The sequence below is a fragment of the Mobula hypostoma genome, chromosome 6 (assembly GCF_963921235.1).
Source record: "Mobula hypostoma chromosome 6, sMobHyp1.1, whole genome shotgun sequence".
NCBI lineage: Eukaryota > Metazoa > Chordata > Chondrichthyes > Myliobatiformes > Myliobatidae > Mobula > Mobula hypostoma.
Genome location: NC_086102.1, coordinates 132,061,216 through 132,083,616, shown reverse-complemented (window position 1 = coordinate 132,083,616; position 22,401 = coordinate 132,061,216). Strand labels below are relative to the sequence as shown.

General features: G+C 44.6%; 1 protein-coding gene across 1 annotated transcript in view; it reads left to right on the top strand.

Moving 5' to 3' along the window:
* The window catches only part of LOC134348753 (uncharacterized protein KIAA2012), a 52,247-nt gene that overhangs the window by 9,062 nt on the left and 20,784 nt on the right, over positions 1-22,401 (top strand). The window contains exons 4-13 of the mRNA XM_063052555.1: positions 1,449-1,658; positions 1,832-2,022; positions 2,746-2,914; positions 7,970-8,112; positions 10,755-10,938; positions 11,851-12,081; positions 12,735-12,908; positions 14,599-14,727; positions 20,882-20,950; positions 21,969-22,034. Coding sequence (XP_062908625.1) covers positions 1,449-1,658; positions 1,832-2,022; positions 2,746-2,914; positions 7,970-8,112; positions 10,755-10,938; positions 11,851-12,081; positions 12,735-12,908; positions 14,599-14,727; positions 20,882-20,950; positions 21,969-22,034 — 1,566 coding nt within the window. The remainder of the gene's footprint in view (positions 1-1,448; positions 1,659-1,831; positions 2,023-2,745; positions 2,915-7,969; positions 8,113-10,754; positions 10,939-11,850; positions 12,082-12,734; positions 12,909-14,598; positions 14,728-20,881; positions 20,951-21,968; positions 22,035-22,401) is intronic.

The window sequence follows — 22,401 nt, the reverse complement described above, 5'->3', positions numbered from 1 at the left end:
TATCACCCTATCAAACTGAGCTGCCACTTCCAGGGTGCTATGGACTTTTAAAAAAAAATTCATTCACAGGATGTGGGCATCACCAGCTAAGCCAGCATTTATCGTCCCTTCCTAGTTGCCCTTGAGAAGGTGGTGATAAGCTGCCTTCTTGAAACGTTGCAGTCCCTGAGGTGTAGGTACACCCACTGTGCTGTTAGGGAGGGAACTCCATGATTTTGACCTAGCGACAATGAAGGAACGGTGATATGTTTCCAAGTCAGGATGGTGAGTGACTTGGAGGGGGATTGCCAAGTGCTGGTGATCCCAGGTTCCCTCTGTGTGGTAAACCATATATATATGTTGTAACTGGGTTAACTGTCTGGACACACCCCTCTGCTGACTGCCCCTGTGGCTCCTCTCACAGACCCCTGAATAAAGGTGATTTCGCCCTGCTCCTCCCCCTCAGTCCCGGGGGCAGACACTCAGCATGCTGGAAGCCATATTTTACTGCGAATAAAAACCTTTCGGTATTTACCCTACTTCAGTCTTTTGGAATAATTGAAAGTGCTTCACTCTGTTCATCAACACTGTCAGGAATCCTGCCATTGGCTGTGTACCCTGCCTTTATGTTGGATCTCCCATAGCACAGCAGCTCACGCTGGCCTGGATTAAGCTCCATCTGCCACTTCTTCACTCATATCTGGAATGATCTATATTCTGCTGTACCCTTTGGCAACCATCAATGTAATGCATAACACCGCCAATCTTTGTGTCATCTGCAAACTTACTGACCCAACCACATTTTCATCAAAATTATATACAGTATATCCTTCTCCTTTGTTCATCTGTTTCAGGTCAGAGAGCTGTTTGTGTTACAGTGGCTGAGTGCATAGTGATGGGAGATACGTAGGTTTTCTGGTTTCTTTATGTAATGCTGGGAAGTTGGATGGGGTTTTGTGTTTCTGTATTTCAGGTTGCAGGTTTGATTGGACGTGGTATCTGTGTGTATAGTGAAGTGGGTTTTGATAGGGTACAGTGCCTCTGTATGAAACGGTTGAGATACATTTCCTCTGTGTATAATTGTGGGGAGCTAAGTCCCTGTTTGTAATGGAATACAGATGGAGTGAGTACAGTGTGGGAAATTGGATATGTTATGATATCCTTGTGAGGAATTGAACGGGGTACAGTGGTACTGTGCTTAAGGGCCAAGTACTTGTATTTGACATCAAGTCCATACGTGCTGTTGTGCTAAGTTGGCGTGGTTCAGTTTGTCTATGTTTAACAATGGACAGCTGACTAGAGAACAGTGAGTTGAATTCAGTGTGGTGTAATGGTGTGGAGCTGGATGGGGTTTGCTTTCTCTGTGTGTAATGAAGAGGGTGTTGGATTGGTTAATATGTGCTGAACATGACCTGGTATTTTCAGTTTTATTGCTCCTATTTCAGTAGAAATGTCTTCTATCTCTACAGGTTGTATCTGTGACCTGAGCTTATTCAAAGGAATTTCCATGAACTCACTCCTTCTCCATCAGACGAAATGTGACCTTTCTGAGGTGCCTAGACCATATCAGTTTCTGCCCTGCCTCCCCTTTTCTCCCCACTATCAGAACTGCCCACCTTTGGAAGAGGAAGAGGAAGAGGAGGAGGAGGAGAATGTGGGAGAGCGAAGTCTTGATGCAGGTAATGAAACCTTGTCACTATGCTTGAGCTGGTCTGTGTCTTTAGTCATGTTGCCCAAAATTCAACTGCAATATGTCACCCCAGCGAATGTCCTGCATTGGCCTTTGGAATCTGCAGGAGTTTAAAAAGGGACAACTTTTGAGTAAAGCCAAGTGTTGTATTTTCTCATCAAGGTGACCCTTGCCCCATCTCCCATGTTAAAGGAGGAGGGTTGGAGCCTGACAGCTGCAGATCGGGAGAGAGTGCAAGGCAGTTGCAGATGGAGAATGAAGTGGAGTGCATGGCATTGCAAGAATCTAATATTTACCTTCTGATTGCTCTGCCACCCAATAACCAGGACCCGAATAAAGGAGACCATGAACAGGTACAATGCACCCAAGAGATCAGATAGATGTTCGCAGAGGGCATCTCCTCTGTTGAACCTCTTTCACCCATTTTGCATCTTACTGTCTCTGTCATACCCCTCTACTGCCTCACTTGTACAACTGATATCCCTAGCTCTGGTTGTTTCTGTTATTGTACTCATCAAATGGTCCACATGCAATTCCCGTGTTCCCCCTCTGGTCCCTCCATTTATTTTCAGGGCAGCCCTGTTCCCTGAATGTTATCCCTGTGACGCCAGTAATCCCAATGTCATTTTATCACCAAGTAGCGGAGTCAGGTGGCACTACCTGGTGGCAAGCACAAACTTGATACGGTGTCCGTGCAACTGTGGGTGTTTCCCCTGGGTGCTCCAATTCCCTCCCTCACCCAAAGGTGTGCAGGGCGGTACATTAATCAGCCACGGTAAATTGCCCCCTGTGCATAGGTGAGTGGTAGACTCTGGAAGGAGTCCATGGCACTTTGGGGAGAACAATATGGGGATAGTGTAATGGGTGTGAACTTGTTTCCATGCCTCTATAACTCTTTAAAGGTGAGGGAGCAAACCTAAACCAGGCAGGGAACGTGAGAAAGCTGACTCTTTGATTTCCCGTCCTGCTGGGTTCTATCTTCTCCAGCTGGCTTACAATCCAGCACATTCCCTTTGCCCGCTCCCACTCCAGCTCAGTGTGATTCGACCTCATGCTGATCTCCTCTTCTCCCGTAGCCTCCGTGTAGTTCCCTGATCAAAGACCAGGCAGTCGAAGGGAAGGGTCACGGACAAAGGTGCCGCATTCTGGGTCGACCAGTGATCGATTCCTCTCAGCTCTTCAGTCAGAAATCCAATGTGACTTATTATGGGGGGACAATGGCTGGGTCGAGAAGAGGCTTATGTGGTAAGTGTCATTCAGACAGATCATCTTGTACGTAAGTACACTGTGGTAGTGAAAAGAGAAACAGAAAGCAGAATGATAAAAGTTGCATCTACAGAGAAGGTTCAGTGCAGGCAGATAAATAAAATGGATGGGCCACACTGAGGGAGATTAGGAGATCAAAAGTTAATCTTTTCAGTATGAGAGGGCCATCCCATAGTCTGATAACAACAGGATAGCGGCTGTCCTTGGGCCTGGTGGTATGTACTTTCAAACTATTGTATCTTCTCCCCAACGAGAGAGGGGAGAAGAGAGAATGATCAAGGTAGAAGGGGTCCTTGATTAGTTAAATTACTTTCCTGCGGCAGGTGGGTGTATATACAGATTCAGTGGAGGGAGAGCAGGTTTGCATGATGGGCTGGGCTGTGTCCGCAACTCTGTGGTCTTGGCAGAGAGGGTGTCATTCCAGGCTGTGATGTATCCATATAGAATGCTTTCTATAGAAAGGAAAGGTACGTCACATCCGGAGTTTCTCCGGTTAGCGGACGATTTCCCTCCACGCCTCTCTGACGTAGTGGGGAACCGCATACGAGGCAAGTTACAGCAGTGGTTTGACATTGCCTTCTGCTGGGTGAGTTTCCAAAGAGATCACCAGCTCGTAACCCAGCACAGATGGAAAACGTGTAGGAGAGCTGGCTGGATTCGAACTCGGAACCTTTCGTCCCAAAGTCCAGCACTGAAGCCACTATGCCACCAGCTGGGTCGCTTTCTATAGAGCATTGGTAAAAAATGGTAAGAGTCATCGGGGACATGCTGAGTTTCCTGGGCTTTTTAGAAGTAGAGGCATGGGTGTGTTTTCTTGGCTGTAGTATCCACATATTTGGAATAGTGTAATTTGTTGATATATTTACACCTAGGAAGTTGAAGTTCTCAGCAATCTCCACCTCTGTACTATTGATACAAACGTGCGTGTCCACCACCCTGCTTCCAAAAGTTCTTCCTTTTTCTCTCTTTTTCCATTTCCCATTCAGATTCCCATTTCACCCCTTCTCTTCTCATGTGCCCATCACCTCTCTCTCTGAACTACGTCCTTCCCTTTCTCCCATGGTCCACTGTCCTCTCCTATCAGATTCCTCTTTATTCAGTCCTTTACCTCTTCCACCTATCACCTCCCAGCTCCTTATTTCATCCCCCTTCCCCTCCCACCCATCTTCCCCCTCACCTGGATTCACCTTTCACCTGCCAGTTTGTATTCCTTCCCCTCCTCCCACCCCACCACCTTATCCTGGCCTCTGCCCCCTTCCTTTCCACGCTTGATGAAAGGTCAGCTGTTTATTCTCCTCCACAGATGCTGCCTGACCTGCTGAGTTCCTCCAGCATTTTGTGTGTGTTGCTTTGGATTTCCAGCATCTGCAGAATCTGCTTGTGACTCCTAAAGTTGATGATCAGCTTCTTTATTTTGCTGACATTGACATCGCACTGCTAGGCTCCCTACTGCACTTTGCTTTGCCATTGATTGAGGTCTGACCCACTATGGTGGTGTCATCTGCAAACACAGAGCCAATTTTGACCACACAGCCATGAGTATGTAGATTATAGTGAGAGGCCGAGGAAGCAGCCTTGCGTGACTAGTGTTGAGGATAATCATACAGGAGATGTTGTTGCTGATATTTACTGATTATGATCTGTTAGTCAGGATGTCAAGGATCCAATTGCAGAGGAGAGGGTAGGGTGCAGAGTCCAAGATCCAAGTTTGGAGATGAGCTTGTTTGGAATCATGGTGTCAAAGGTGAAGCTAGAGTCAATAAATAGGAGTCAGTCATAGATTTCTTTGTCATCCAGATGTTTCAGCGTAGGGTCAGTGAGATTGCATCACCATGGAGTGTGACTAGGGTACACCGATGTGGGCAGGTAGGGATGGAGTATTTGCAGCTCTTTGTGGTTGCTACTTAATAAAGCAGATAATAAAGGCGAGTTCACAAATGAAGCCCTTTTAGAAGCAACCATCTCCCAAATAACAGCAGTGGCTAGTGCAAAAATATATAAAAAGTCTTACACTCAGTATTCAGCTCTTAAAAGTACACTAGCCGTCATTCACTAAATTACTACCTCTTAATAAAAGAAGCCATACAAGTTATTTAAGTTATTATATAATGTTATGTGCAGATATACCTATATATTAGATTAGATTAGATTCAACTTTATTGTCATTGTGCCGAGTACAGATACAAAGCCAATGAAATGCAGTTAACATCTAACCAGAAATGCAAAGAATAGTGTTATTTACAAAAAAACTGCCAATAAAACGTAAGTGCTACAGCACACAAATATAAAAGTACTGAGACAGTACAATACGGATGCAATACTGCTTCGCATTGTGATGTGAGGTTCAGCAGGGTCACAGCCTCAGGGAAGAAGCTCTTCCTGTGCCTGCTGGTGCGGGAGCGGAGGCTCCTGTAGCACCTACCGGATGGGAGGAGAGTAAAAAGTCCATGGTTAGGGTGAGATGCATGCTTGATAATGCTTTTCACCCTGCCCAGGCAGTGTTTATGGTAGATGTTCTCAATGGTGGGCAATTGGGTGCCAATAATCCGCTGGGCAGTTTTCATCACACGTTGGAGTGCTTTGTGGTCCGATACAGGACAATTGCCATACCACACTGAGATGCAGTTGGTGAGTATGCTCTCAATGGTACAGCGGTAAAAGTCCGTCAGTATCCTGGGACAGAGGTGAGCTTTCTTGATGCTCTGCAGGAAATAAAGGCGCTGTTGCGCCTTTTTGATCAGGATGGAGGAGTTCAGGGACCAGGTGAGATCCTCGGAAATGTGGACACCAAGGAATTTGAAGCTTGATCCACGCTCCACTACAGCTCTGTTGATGTAGATGGGGCGTGAGTGTGGCTCCTAGCATGCCTGAAGTCCACAATGATCTCCTTGGTCCTCTGGGTGTTAAGGGCCAGGTTGTTGTCGGCACACCACGCGGCCAGGTGCTGGACCTCATCCCTGTAGGCCGTCTCGTCATCCCCTCTGATCAGGCCAACCACCGTGGTGTCATCTGCAAACTTGATTATGGAGTTGGAACCATGTACAGGAACGCAGTAATAGGTGAAAAGGGAGTACAGAAGAGGGCTCAGCACACAGCCTTGAGGCACGCCAGTGTTCAGGGTGAGAGTGCAGGAGGAGAGGTTGTCTAACTTACTGATTGGGGTTTGTTAGTCAGAAAGTCCAAGGTCCAATTGCAGAGGGATGAGCTGATACCAAGCTGGCGAAGTTTGGCAATTAGCTTGGAGGGGATCAGAGTATTGAATGCCGAACTAAAGTCAATGAACAGCATTCTGACGTAAGAGTTAGGGCTGTCCAGGTGAGTCAGGGCAAAGTGAAGTGCTGTGGAGATGGCGTCCTCTGTTGACCTATTGGTGCGATAGGCAAATTGATGGGGGTCCAGGGTGGTGGGTAGACAGGATTTCAGATGTGATAGAACCAGTCTTTCTTGAAGGGACAGGTTAAAAATGTCCTTGAAGACCCCGGCCAACTGCCCTGAAAGACTCTGTCAATATACTGGTCAATTTAACCAAGATTATTCTAAAACTCTTCATTCACAAGCCGTAACTACTCAGTCGTATCCACTTAAGGCTCTGGTAGTTCAATTGGATCATTTCTCCAAATAGACCTTATATTTATGACTTTATCTTATATTATAACTGTTACCTTAACATAATTGTCTCAATGACAACATGTAATGTACCTATAAATATGTTGTATCAGGCTTTTACCTAAACAGCAAATATTAAACTTATCACATGTTAGTAAAACTTGACAACTCCATCACTATGTACAGTTCTACATTGTATTTAAATCTATTATTGAATTTGAGCCTATGATTGCTGGTGGATGTTATGACCTATGGTTTTGGTAGAGTTGGACTGTTTCTCCAATAGCAACCCAACACAGCTTGGTAGGTAGGTCTACCTGGACTGGTATTCAACACATATTTTGCTCAGTCTCAAACAAAGTTGGACTGGGTATTTCTAATAATCTGATTCCACCAGAAATATTGTTTCCCAGCTGTACTTGTACTGTATCTGTTTCCTTGCATCCAAGGCAGAGTGGGTTCCTGTCTTTGTTGGAACTTAGTTACTTCTAGTACTTGCACTTGAGTGCATCAGGTCTTGCCCCAGGAAACTTACTTTCTTCTGCACTTGTCTTGTTTGATTTATATTCTGCTTGTTATCCAAACCTACTGCATATGCTTGAGACGTTGCTGCAAGTAAGTTTTTCATTGTACCTGTACTTCACGATACTGGCACATATGAGAATTAACTTAAACCTGATTTGAATTATTGGATGGGCCATTTTGATTGGGCATTCTGAGACCAGGTGCCTCTCAGCCAAGTTCTCCCTTCTTTTTCACTCAGGTGATTTGCAGCCTTCCCACCTTTTACACTCGTGTGATCCACCCACCTAGTTGTGGTGGATCCTCTCTGCTCTACCTAGGAAACATTACTCTCAGTTAACTTCACTCTTTCTGACCATCCTGCTGTTTTAAGCTGCAACTGTGACCGTGGGATCTTTGGCGGCTACATAATGTGGCAAATGAATATCAACAAAACATCTAATTGAAATCAGTCAATTCTCTACAAACTGATATGACAAAGATCATATCATGAGACTACTCAATCCTTTAAGATACTGAACCTCAAATATACTGCAAAGGGAAGACTGAGGTCTAGAACATGACTTTGGTAAATGTCCAGAGTAATCTCCTCTCCTGGGATTGTTGAGCATTGTCTTGTCTAATCCCATCCGATCATTTCATATTTAGTAAATCTGAAGTTACCAATAGTTGTAAGAAAGAAAGCAGAGTGTATGTTGGGTCACCATCTCCAGGGTTGATCCTGAATTTCTCATAAGTTTTACTGTTCACTGTTCCTTGTCACACCTACAAAGCCCAGCTCTCTCATACTTACAATAAACTCTCCCTCTACAGTGTCAATCACTTCTCCTCTCCTCATCCGCAGTGTCCTGTGCTCCTGTATCTACAGTGATCTGAGAGTTGAAATCACTTCCCTTTTTGTCCTAGTGAAAAGCCGACCCAGTGATCAGTATGGTTCAGGCCAGCCAGTGGAGCCTGCTGACTTCAAGACTGGACAATTGCAGCTTCTGCCCATCTCATTAGACACTGAAGCAGGAGTTTGTCTTGTTGAAGAAGGAAATAATGGAGAGGTAGGATGTCTTTCAGATCAACTATGAATTTCTTGTGACCCATTCACAGTATCCCAATCTTTGGTAATCCTTTATTGATCAAGAGACACAAGATAAATTGATCCTTGCCCCACGACAGCTGGTTCATGTAGAAAGTGTGTGAGCAAGTGTTAGCTTTTCTCAGGAATTATCCTGATAGCTTCAGCCTTGTTGCAGGACTTAAAGTTAGTGACTTTCAGTCCACACAACACCCGTCTGCAAGTGAACCCTTCCCTTTAATCCTGGGGTAAACATGAAACATAATATTGCCAGATACAAGTTAATGGTTCCTTTTCACCACTTGTACTATAACCATGTACAGGAGTTGGCACTTGAACAAACACATGCCTTACAGAACCAGACAGAGTCTATTTACCTTCCTATTCCCTGCAAATACCAAGGACAAGAAACTGAGACACACGAGAGATACAGGATGGAGTCCTTCAGTTCTATTCATGTGTTATGTTTAAAACTTCTCCAGCAATGTGCTACATACCTGGTGCTCCAGTTATATTACGTCACTCTGACCACCTGCTTGCATTTCACTGCTAACAGAGGCCAGTTAACAGAATGTATGTGTCACCTTGTTGAAAGATTGTCTGTTGTTTAGTTAAGGGGGTGTGTGTGCTTGCTGAAGCACATTGACAGAGTGCATGTGTAGATCTGTGGATGCATAATGCGTAGGAGTACGTTAATCTGTTGATAAAATATGTTAATGTAACTTGATGAATGAGTGTGTTGGCCTGGTAATGGATTTTTTAAATTGGCTTATTGCAAGAGTGTGAAAGTTGTGCTGTTGTAAGAGGGTGTGAGTTGGCCTGTTGATCAGGTATGTTCTTTGCCCTGTGGATGGAGCATCAGCATCGGGCCTGTTGATAGACTGTTTTAAAGAATCGTTGAAGATTATGTTGGCCTGTTGCAGGAGCATGCATCTGTTAATGGAGAGCTGGAGATTGTTTAATGAAGAAATCTGTGTGTTAGTCAAATATTTACCTTCTCCTGTTGAAGGAGGGCGGGAGCTGACCTACTGAAGGAAGACAGGAGTTGTGTTTGCATTCTCTCAACACACCAATATTTACATTACAACCACAGGAGAAGGTACACACTTGGCCAACCTACAGAGTCCTTCATTAAATAAGTTCCAGCTCTCCATTAACTCGCCAAGATGTACACTCCAACGACAGGCCAACACAGGCTTCTACAATCTATCAGCACACTTTATCAACAAGCCTGAAGAGGGTGCATGTAAATTCATATGCTGGCCTGTCAAAAGTACGTGTGATTGAAGGAGTTCATGCATTGGCCAGCTGATTTCTTGTGCTAATGTTTGTGGAGGAGTGTTGAAGGGACCTGTCAGTTGAAGCCTGTTGGGGGAGGGGGGCCTTGACAGAGTTCACACAGTTAGTCAGTCATAAACGCAAGAGATTCTGCAGATGATGGAAATCCAGAGCAACACACACAAAATGCTGGAGGAACTCAGCGGGTCAGGCAGCATCTATGGAAATGAGTAAACAGTCAATGTTTCGGGCTGAGATTGGGAAGGAAGGGGGAAGATGCCAGAATAAGAAGTTGGGGGCGGGATGGAGGGCTGGCTAGAAGTTGATAGGTGAAGCCAGGTGGCTGGGAAAGATAAAGGGCTGGAGAAGAAGGAATCTGATTGGATAGAGAGAAAGGGAAAAAGGGGGCACCAGGTAGAGGTGATAGGCAGGTGAGGAGAAAGTGGTAAGAGGCCAGAGTGGGGAATAGAGGAAGAGGTAAAGGGAAGGAAAAATATTACTGAAAGGAGAAATCAATGTTTATGCCATGAGTTGGAGGCTACCTAGAAAGAAAATGAGGTCTTGCTCCTCCACCCTGAGCGCGGCCTCATCATGACAAAAGAGGAGGCCGTGGACTGATATGTCAGTATGGGAATGGGGATAGGAATTAAAATGGTTGGCCAGTGGAAAATTCCGCTTTTGGCAGATGGAGCAGAGGTGCTTGACAAAGCCCTAACAGATGTACGTTGTAGGGTGTGCTGATCGAGTGTGTGTGTTGGATTACATTCAAGATTCAAGATTGTTGTCATTCTTCAGTAATGAGTGTAAAAGCGAACAAAATGATTGATACTTCAGATCCTATGCAGCATAAAAAAATACAAGTATAAAAACCACAATAAATATAAATATAAAAGTAATCCGTAAAACGCAATGTATTGATTGAGGTTCCAAGATTCGCTTGTACGTGGACTGATTATACTGCACACTAGGTGCAGGAGTATCTGTACAAAAGATGACTCCAACAGAAATTGATAAAATGACAAAGTGATTCTTGGCAAGAGAAACTCTTCTAAGTAGCTGCAGGGTATATGAAAACACAGTAGGACAGTGACTATGTCAGTGCAGGTATGAGGTGTGGAGTGTATTGGTACATTAGCCTATTGCCCATGTGTGTTATTTTGTTATGGTATCTGTGTAGTTCTTTAGGACTGTATGTGTTAGCATGTTGTCTGGGTATGTTGTCTTGTCCTGTTGAGGTGTTGCGTTGGTCTCTTTGGGGCGCATGTGTTAGTCAGTTCACAGAATACATGTGTGGGTTTATTCATCTTCCTGTGCCTTTAATCAATATTTATTTCTGATGTGTTCTAGCCAGAACCGCTGAGACTGCCAGTGAAGAGGAGACGTCCTGTTGCAGCTGCTCGGCGCACTGGGTGGCGAGAGGACAGAACAAAACCAAAGGAAGCACAACGTGAGCAGCAGTTGTTGCTGCCCCCACTGGCAGATGATGCTTCTCAAAATCAGCGTGCTGGAGATCTCTCTGATGAGCTGGCAGGTAGAGGAGCAGGTGATGTCTCCGGGATGTAGGAGATGACAACTGTAACTGCAAACTCCATATTATTGGTAACCCAACCACCAGATCCCCACCCATCCAAATCCCCAGCCTATGTTCACCTCTGTGTGTTGGTAATCTTGGCAAGTCATGATTTCTGGTATACGTGAAGTACTTGTTACATGCAATAGATATTTCAGCCTCTGCCTTCCTTTCAGGCAGTAAGTCTTAAATCCTACTGCTCTCTGAATGAAAAAAAATTCCCCTTTCTCAACTCCACATTATCATCTTCACCTTCTCATTTTAACCACTACCTATCCTACCCAAGCCACTCACCCTATTTCAATCCATTCTCTATCTCATCCGCTACCATCACATCCCCAACAATGCCTCCACCCCAAGCTCCTAATCAAAACTGCTGCACCATTCCAAGCCAACCCACATCCTAATTAGTACCATCGAAACTCCCCCACAACTAAAACTTCTGCTGCATCTCAACGATTCCACCTGTCCCATTCTCCAGCCCATCAATGACCCATTCCCAATTCCACACATCAAATCTCCTGTCCCATTTCAAATCCTTTTCCCATTTCCAATCCCAACCCCTGCCCCACCTGAGATTCAAATTCGCTGGAGTTTTTTTTTGTCTTTTTTTTCCCATCTTAACTCCTGCTTGCTGTAGCTCTCTGTCCTACTCACCTCCCTGACATCAGCTCTAACTCCAAGGCCACTTGATCACTGCATTGCAACTCAACCTCCCAATACTTCCCCTCTCCCAGGAGAACACAGATGGATATTAGGAAAGAACAGGGAGAGTGGGTCTCCAGGTAGTAATGACAAACTTGTGACATGCTGAATAGTCTCCTTTGCACTCTGGTTTCAATCTGTTTCTCTTTATGCCATATCGTCTTTAAGAACATGAAGAAAACCCACAGTGTTCTATTAGCGAAGGACTTCCCAAAGTGGAAAGAGTGGATAAGGAGGATCAACTCTATGTGAAGTGCCCCATTGGTACTGAGACGAGGGCTGGCCTGGATGGGCAAGAGGCTGGATTTTTACCACAGATATCCAGCCCAAGCAAGACTGAGGAAAGGACAGTTGGGTTTCTGGAGAAAAAGGCAGAGGAAAATGACGTTCTGTTGGAAGGTGAGAGATTTATTGATTTGCAATTGTGGAGCTCTGTGAGGAGCCTCAGTCTGCCCCACTGTGGAGTTCTGTGAGGAGCCTCAGTCTGCCCCACTGTGGAGTTCTGTGAGGAGCCTCAGTCTGCCCCACCGTGGAGTTCTGTGAGGAGCCTCAGTCTGCCCCACTGTGGAGTTCTGTGAGGAGCCTCAGTCTGCCCCACCGTGGAGTTCTGTGAGGAGCCTCAGTCTGCCCCACTGTGGAGTTCTGTGAGGAGCCTCAGTCTGCCCCACCGTGGAGTTCTGTGAGGAGCCTCAGTCTGCCCCACCGTGGAGTTCTGTGAGGAGCCTCTGTCTATCTACATGAAGACCCTCCCTTCCACAGAGTGCAACTTGATGATAGATTTATATCTATTACCTTGGGGTTCTTTAGCCTACCCTGCTTCAGGCCCAATATTAATAAGTAACCAGTCCCTGAATATCACTAAGAAGCAATCTTCCTATTTCACAGGTAATTACTGTCCTCATAGCTTGGAGGCTTAGATTAAAATTGCAAGGTGTGGAAAATGAGAAAGCTGGATAGGTTTCTAATCTATTCCTTGACATTTTCAGTTTGTGATAATTTATGGTCTGCTTTCTGCTTGCTGTCTGTCATAATCTCCTTCTCCTCCCACCTAGAGAATGTGGTTCAGAGCCTGAGAGAAGGTCCAGTCCTCCAGATGCTGCCTCCAATTCAAGGCACAACAGGTCCAGGAAAGCAAAGCAGCATGGCGTGCTTCAGGCGCAAAGCCTGTCGAACTAAGACTTCCACTGCAGAAATTGTCCGAGGCACTGTGCCGGGGAAACTGAGGAGTAAGTCAAGCTACGACTTCCGCTGCAGAAGTTGTTTGAGGTACTGTGCCGAGGGAACTGAGGGGTAAGGCTAGACATCATAAGACAATGGAGCAGATTAGGCTATTCAGCCCACTATGTCTGCCCCACCATTCCATCATGGGTGATTTATTATCCCTCTCAATCCCATTCTCCTGCCTTCTCCCCTTAATCTGTGATTCCCTTAATAATCAAGAACCTATCAATCTCTGCTCTAAGTATACCCAATGACTTGGCCTCCGCAGCCGTCTCTGACAATGAATTCCAGAGGTTCAACGCCCTCTGGCTGAAGAAATTCCTCCTTATCTCTGTTCTAAAGGGATGACCTTTCATTCTGCAGCTGTGACCTCTGGTCCTAGACTCCCCACTACAGGAAACATCCTCTCCACATTCACTCTATCTGTGCCTTTCAGTATGTTTCAATGAGAGCTCGCTTTATTCTTCCAAACACCAGTGAGTACAGGCCCAGAGCCATCAAATGCTCCTCAATCATTAACCCTTTCATTCTCAGGATCATTTCCCTGCACCTTCTGTACTCTTTCTAATGTCAGCACATCCTTTCTTTACAAAAGGGACCCAAAACTGCTCACAATACTCCAGCTGCAGTCTGATCAAAGCCTCAGCATTACATCCTCGCTTTTACATTCTAATCCTCTTGAAATGAACGCGAACATTGCATTTGCCTTCCTCACCAACCTCAGCCTGCAAGTTAATGTTTAGGGAATCCTGCACGAGGATTCCCAAGTCCCTTTACACCTCTGATTTCTGAATTTTCTCCCTGTTTAGAAAGTAGTCTGCACCTTTATTCTCGCAAACAACAGGAATTCTGCAGATGCTGGAAATTCAAGCAACACACATTAAAGTTGCTGGTGAATGCAGCAGGCCAGGCAGCATCTCTAGGAAGACTGCACCTCTTCCTAGAGATGCTGCCTGGCCTGCTGTGTTCACCAGCAACTTTAATGTGTGTTGCACCTTTATTCTTCCTGTCAAACTGCATGACCATACACTTCCCTACACTTCTATACATCAATATAAGAAGGGGAAAGTGCTGGAACAGGAGAGTGTGCAGGCTGTTATATTATTCCAACCATTTGCTTGTTTGCCAGTCTCCCTTCAACATTGTTCAATGCTCTTGGCCAACGAAACTTTACCCATTTCAGTTTTAACATTCTCCAATGGCTTGCATCCTCGGCAATAGTTTTAACAGTCCCAGTGCCTGTTGTGTGACAGTGTCTAACCAGAGGTTTGGAAATTTGATGTTACTTCCCCCAATTTGTATTTCAACCCTTTTTCAGTAAAAGAAAAAGAAATCCATCAGTATTTTAAGTTTTTTTTAATATTCTGAGTCTATCTGCTCAGAATTGTGTTTCTCTGCCCAAGGAAGTCTTCTGTAGGTCCCAAGAGCTTGATATCTGTGTAAACAGTAATTGTTACAGTTTTTTTCCACTCATTTAATTTATTAACGCCCTATAGTAACATCTGCTGATGTCCTGCCTAACACAGGGTGTTAGTGAAACAGTCCAGTTGTATTTTGATGTTAAAAGTGACTATGGTGTGTGGGACTCCAATGTCATTTTGGTCTTGATATGCCTTGAATGGCAGGTGTGGTGCTGTCCTTTTGCACTGGTTACTTAGAGGTAGCAAGAGATTAGTTTTCTCGTTCTTTCTCCAGAGGTTCACAAAGCTATTTCGGTGGGTTGCCTTATTATGGCTCCTGATGGCAACATTGTTCGACTCTCCATGCTAGACCCGGTTCGAGGTCCTGCTGGCAACTTCCTGAGCAGCTCCTCTCATCCGAAAGGTCAGTCACTCCCGTGGAGCAGAGGTGTGGGAATGCTGGTCGCTCTCTGTGCCCTTTGTGTCCTTGCCTTGTGGAAGGAGATGTGAAAGGACCTACTTGCTCCTCATTCCATGTTGTACATTTACAGCTTTACTCACATAACCACAGAATAGGAGCAGCTACTCACACATTTCACTGTTGGGATGTCATTTTTCAGATGTGATCCTAAGACAATCTGCTCACTCTGCTGTGACACTATTTAACAGTTCCCTTGTAGGATAAGGTAGACTCCTGACCTCACTGTCTACCTTGCCATGACCTTTGCACCTCATTGACTGCCTGCACTGCACTTTCTCTGTAACTGTAACTGATGCACTATCAATAACTCCAAAAGACTGGAAGTAGAATAAATACTGAAAGGCTTTTATTAGCAGTAAAATGTGACCTGGACCATGCTGAGTATCTGTCCTGGACTGAGGGAGGAGCAGTGGCACAATCGCCTTTATTCAGGGCTCTGTGGGAGGAGCCACAGGGGCAGTCAGCAGAGGGGAGTGTCCAGACAGGTAACCCATTTACAACATATATATATGGTTTACCACAGTAACGCTTTATTCTGTTATTATTTTCCCCTCAAAGCACTTTTGTAACAAAATGATCTGTATGGATGGTATACAAGTCAGTCTTTCACTGTACCTTGGTACAAGTGACAATAATAAATCAGTTTATCTGTTCTCCCTGGTAGATTTAAATATCTCATTTGAATTCCTTCCATAGCCCATTATGCTGTACCCATCATGGACTATTTCAGCTCATCCCACCCCCCACCCACGGTCCACATGTTTGCTATTATGGAGTCTACCAACCCATTTGTGCACATTAGATTAGATTAGATTATGAGGACACGCAGTCCACTTTTATTGTCATTTAGTAATGCATGCATTAAGAAATGACACAATGTTCCTCCAGAATGATATCACAGAAACACAAGACAAACCAAGACTTAAAAAAAACTGACAAAAAACACATAATTATAACATATAGTTACAACAGTGCAAAGCAATACCGTAATTTGATAAAGAACAGACCATGGGCACGGTAAAAAAAAATGTCTCAAAGTCTCTCGAAAGTCCCATCATCTCACGCAGACGGTAGAAGGGAGAAACTCTGCCTGCCATGAGCTTCCAGCGCCGCAAACTTGCCGATGCAGCACCCTGGACAACAATAAGACAACAATTCATTTTAAAACTTTGATGCTCCAATCAATTATGTTCATACTATTCAATTGAATTCTGATACTTCAAAGATCCCAAATTTCAACTGCTGCTGAATTCTAATATGCTCCTGGGGCTTTCTCCTCTACCCTCATCAATTCTGCGCCTCAAAACAACCACTTGCCATTCTATCATAATTCCTTGTAATATTCCCCGCAATGATTCCCAATAACCGGTCCTCAGTGGATGCCTCAGCTTCCTCCCCCATCTCAATGAATTTCACACCCTTCATAATGTTGAGTCTTTCTGTTGACATGAGACTTTCCCCCATTCTGCCATTTCCACAACCCCTGATCTGCATGGTACCTCTTTGTGGTGCTTTACTGTCTCTACATTACTGCCATCTACTGCCAATGTGACAGTGGCCGGCTCAGTTGTTCCATTGCCTTTACTTTGTGCTTCTCCACTCTGAACTTGCAGCACTCTGCTTCATACAGACCTATCCCGCTGTTACTTGGGAATGGAGTAGTGGTATTAGGCCAAACCTCAGCTCTCAATTACCTTATCGTACCTCATTCTGGAGCATGGTCCCACTGCTGAAAATCAGCACATCATCTCCCATTTAGTCACTGACTTCATTTTCTCAGAGATTTTCCCACCACATCTCTAGCCTCTTGATTCCCTTGCTCTGGAAAACCTGATACTTTCTCCTCCCCAAGATTCCCAAGCAGGTCAACCTGATGGATCCTTTAATTCCTGCCCACAGAGTATATTTCTTCACACCCTGACTCTATTCTTTCTCTCTTTTGCCCAATCCCTTACACCCATGTCATCTCTGATACTCTTCATTGTTTCTGGTCTGGGGGTCTTTGATTCATTCCTTGGACAGAGCCCAACCTATTCCTTTTCACCACCACCCTCATTTGCCTAGTTGAATTCATTCCCACATTAAACAGCTTCTCTTCCAACTCTGTTAGTTTCCTCCAAGCCTGGGAGCCCACCTGACTCAGAGCCAAGCCCATAACCGTGTTGGGTATGTGAAGAGGTCATTGTTGGGCCCTCTTCAGGCCCACTCCCTCAGCAGTATTTCCATTTGTTGATGATGGTATCAGTGCTGTTTCCTGCATTAGTACAAGTCAAAAGATCACTACCTGTGCTGCCAATTACTGTACGTTGTCAACTTTCACAGGGCTCACTTTGAACTCTTCCCCTTCTTGTCATCTCTACCTCTCTGTTGGGAGTAATATCCATATATGTCCGCCAACCAGCACAGCTACAGCTATCCTGATTACTTGCCTTCCCATTTTGCTTCTAGAAAGAGCTCCATTCATTCTTCTGGTCCTGCTTGCGTTGCATCTGTTCTGAAGATAAGACGTTCCTCATCAGTGCGTCTGAGGCATCTTCCTTTTTCTTTAGTTGTGCCTCCCCATCCTACGCAGTTAAAAAGACTGTCAACCTTCATTTTCTGCACATCTGCACTCACCCACCTCCCCCTCTCCGCTAGATTAAGTTTGGGTTCCTACTAATGCTCTCGCTTTCCACCCCACCAGCCTACACATTCAACGGGACAGTCTCTGTAAATTCCCCCACCTTCAAAAAGAATTCCGTCATCAGACATTCTCCATTTCTGTTCAGTATTGCAAAGGAACCTCACTTTCCACTACTCCCCAATAGGTTCTTCCATCTTTACCAACCATTCTTCTTCACAGACAATAAAGGGGGTGTAACACTTTTTCTTCTATCTATTTCTCTCAGCATTTGGGTTCCCAGATACTACATCCAGGTGAAGCAGCAATTCACCTGCATTACTTCAAAATTTAATGGCCTATATTTGATTCTCAGGCCCTGGTCCCCTCTGTTTAAGGGAAGTCAAAAGCAATTTGTAGAATACCTCATGGACAATTCTGAACATTCAACCTCCTGTCTCTTTAATTCTCCATCTCACTCTGTCTCTGACTTCCTTAATTTGAACAGTGATGCCCAATGCAATCTTAGCTCTTGGCACTCAATATTGTATTTAGCAATTTCAGAAAAGCATCTTTTATTTTAATCTAACTGCAGCTGTTGCTGGGTATTTCAGTTTTGAATTTACTCCTCTTTCACCTCAAGATGCCAGTGTCTAAAGCAGGAGTTCCCAGCCTCTTTTACGGCATGGATCAATACCATTAAGCAAGGGACCCCCGGTCTAAAGTAATTCTTACCATGACAACATTGGCTTGCAATCTATCACAGATATACCTTCTTCACCCCTCCCTATCTCTGTAGCTTAAAACTCAATTTCTCAGTTCTGATGAGATCCTTGACCTGAAATATTGATGCTTCCCTTTCAACAAATGTTACCTGACCTGCTGAACGCCTCCAACATTTTCTGCCAGTCGTGTTTTCATCCCACCTCGTACAGGGGAGCTTATTGACCTTTCAGAAATGTGGTTATGAATTGAAAAGTCATATAATAATGTATGGCAGCAGCATAAAATTACACATCAAAATGAGATGGCTTACATAACTTCGACCAGGTGATTAAAGTAAATCAGCAGAATGTGACACTAACATGTTTAGTGTGGATCTCTGAGAGTGGTAATAGTCGATCACCGTCACCACTGGCATCTGCTCCCTCAACCCATCATTAATCTTCTGTCTTTTAGCTCAGCCTCCTAGCTCAACTACTCTTTGTTTACCGCTCTCTGTTACTAACCATCCCATTCCTCTGCCCCTTCTCCTACCATTTTTGTCCATCCCACTTCTACTCTTTTCCCCACCCCTTCTCTCCATCTCTGCCACTCCCTGTACATCATTCCCTCTCCTCACCCCCCCCCCCAATCACCCTCCTGCTCTCCCAAAACCTCTATGCACTTCCTCTGTCACGCAGACCAGATATTGGTGACAGGTCATTGATAGCTGAGCCTCCAAGTTAAATTTATTTACAAGCACATGTACGCACAGGTGCAATGAAAAACTGAACTGCAGCAGCTTCCTAGGCACGTAAGACCATAGAATTAGGCCATTCAGCCCATCAAGTCTGCTCCACCACTCCACCATGGCTGATCCTGGAGCCCACTCAACCCCACACACCTGCCTTCTCACCATATCCTTTGATGCCCTGACCACTCAGGAAACTTGTCAACTTCCACCTTAAATATATGCATGGACCGCAGTCTGTGGCAGAGCATGCCACAGATTTACTACTCTCTGCCTAAAAAAATTCTTCCTTACCTCTGTTCTAAATGGTCACCCCCTCAATTTTGAGGCTGTGCCCTCTAGTTCTGGATGCCCCCGCCAAAGGAAACATCCTCTCTACATAGCATCATATATGTGCATAAATTTTACAAGGAAGAATATAGTTGGATAAAAAAAGTCAATTTCAGTGCAAAGTGATCAAAATATTTATAGTATTGCCAAGTAGTAGTGATTAAGGTTTTGCTGGTTGGTTCAAGAACTGGATGGTTGAAGGGAAGCAGCTGCCTTGAACCTGGGACTTCAGGATTCTGTACCTCCTGCTTGATGGAAGCTGTGAGAAGATGGCATGGCCAGGATAGTGAGGATCTTTGACAGACGTTGTCATCTTGAGGCAGTGCCTCCTGCAGATATTACTGATGGCTGGGAGGGACGTGTCTGTTGCGTGTTCTGGTGTGTCTACCACTCTCTGCAGCTTCTTGTGTTCCTATGTATTCGAATTGCTGTACCTGACACAGACATCCCACCTCTCCCAGAAGTTCCCTGTCTCCCGCATATTAATAGTGGCTCCCTGATGCCCGCAAATTATATACAATATCACGGAAATCAATTTATTTGAGAGCAAGCGAGTGAGAGAAAGCAAGCGAGAGTACGAGAGCGGCGACTACGAGAGAGAGAGTACGCGCGAGAGAGAGCAAGAGCCAGCAAGCGAGAGCGTGAGAGAGCACACGAGCAACCACGAGAGAGAGAGAGAGAGTGCACCATGGCAGAGTGTTCCATAAAAAGAAAATATGAAACGTACGTCACCCCAGACTACACTAAAGTGTACCCCTGCCTAACAGGGGTCAAAATAATGACAGTGTTGCTCGCTGCACTGTTTGCAACAGTGACTTTTCTATTGCCCATGGTGGGTTAGGACAGTAAAAGACATGTTGAGGTGAGTTTAACAGGTGTCATTCGTTCATTAGCATAGCTAACATTATTTAAACTAGCTGGCTGGCTGCTAACGAGCTGCTCTATTGCAGACATCCCACCTCTGCTGGAAGTTCCGGGAGTCTCCTGCAAATTGATGGTGCTACCTCCCTGAAATGAGTTTTTGCAGGGTGGGATGTCTGCTGACAATGATACAACCAGTCAGGATACTTCCAACCATACATCTGCAGAGCTTTGTTGGTGTTTGGTGACAAACCAAACCTCCTTAACCTCCTAAGAATCCAAAGACGTTGTGGCAATTTCATTATGATTGCATTTATGTGCTGGGCCCAGGACAAGTTACCGATTTGTTTATGCCCAGGAATTGAAAGCTGCTGACTCTCACCTCCACTGATCCCCCAGTGTAGACTGGAGCATGTTTGCTCTCTAAAGTCAACAATCAGCTCTTTAGTTTTACTAACGTTGAAGCAAAACTTCAATGTGGAACTACTCAGCCAGGTGTCCTATGACTTAACGCCACCTGTGATTTGTCCAGCAACAGCAGTGTCAACCATGAATTTGGAGAGAGCATTAGAGTTGTACCTAATCCAACAAAAACCTGATCCCATCAGGGTTTGGGTTCTATTCTCACTCCCAATCCTTTCTTTCACCTTTCCGGTTTCCTTTCACCTACCTGCCATCCGTTCTCCTACTCTTCCTGCTTTCACTGGTATTCGAGCTTAATCCTGACCCTAAGCCTGAAATCCGGGAGCAGATAGCCAGCTAAATGCAGAGGAGCTCTAGATCTGGACTGTTGTAGAAACAGGTTTCTCTGATCAGTACATCCTTACTAACTCCGAGCAGCTTTATGTTAACAGGAAGCAAGCCCCCCTTACGTGGCTTTGGTGGTAAGAAGAATCGATCAATTACAAACCAGCAGATGGAAGGTGAGTTAGTGAATGAACGAACAGAACAGACTGATAGCTGAGGCAAAGACTAAATCAAGAGCTGATGACAGATTTAAATATCTACAGTACTAGGAGAAAAGTGTAACTGATACAGATTGAAATAAACAAAGCACTTTAGAAACTCTATTAAAGTAAATGATATCAATCTTTAAAAAATGCACATGAAAAATAACAGCATTTCTAAATAATATTGTTCTTGTAACTGTTTCCTATCCAAATACTGATGTGTACACTAGATCTGTGAGGATTTCAAAATGTATCATCCAGTGTCGTGTTCTTGCAAACAACTAGCTGCTGCCAAGCTGGTGTGAGATGTTTCCTGTGGAAAAAAAAACATCATCCCTCACTTGAATCCCTTTGCCTTTAAAGATTTGGAATGGTGTTAGCTCCATTATCTTGTTCTGATATAAATAACCATATGCAAAAATCCTAAATGACCAAACATACCAACTTCTCCAAGTTAGTTATCAGAATTGTTCTGTATTGTGTGTAAGTCAGAGGCTCATTCACAGTGGGACATATCCCAGACTGTTTCCCAGTTAACTGCCTAACCTCAGCAAAAAATTGTAAGTAAACCTGTCTATGTATCTATTTAGTTCAGGCCACTCTGCAACAAAACTGCAGTGATGGGAAAAGGAAAACATTCCTACTTTTTTAAACAAAGTACAAGTAAAGTCAACATGCCTGGCTTAGATGCAGGGAAAATGTTAATAAAGAACTGTATGATCTGTAATTTGCTGTCTGAAAGGACAGTGGGAATATATTAGCTAACACCCTTCTAATGGGAAATGGGTAAACACATTGTGGGGTCAGGGGTAGGGAAAGAGACGGGGAGTGGAGGTAATTGGATAGCTCTTACAAAGGGATGTCACAGATGATGATCGACCTGCGGAGTGACTCCAGTATTTTTGGCTCATCTTTCAGCCGGCATGGGAATATTGGGCAGAATTATACGCACCTTGCTGTTCTTGTTCCGTAATTCTATTTGTCTGTTTAGCGGGATTAGAGACCGATCCCGCCACAAGAAGTTCCTGTCAAGAGGAGGACGTCTGGTCTCGTACAGGTGGTTTGTGATTCTACCTGTCTGTTTCAATGTTTGACAGGATTGTTTTTTTTTCCAGCCAGAGCAGTCTGTGAGATAACCGCAAGTGTTAGAACCTGACAGCACAGTACAGGCCCTTCGGCACAAAGTTGAGCTGACCTTTTAACCCACTCTAAGATCAATCTAACCCTTCCCTCTTGCATAGCACTCCATTTCTCTATCATCATGTGCCAATCTAGGAGTTTCTTAAATGCCCCTAAGGTATCTGCCTCTACCATCACCCCTGGCAGGGTGTTCCACACACTCACCACTCTCTGTGTGAAGAAATTACCTCTGACATCCCTCTATACTTCCCTCCAATCATTTTAAAATTATGCCCCACTGGTAT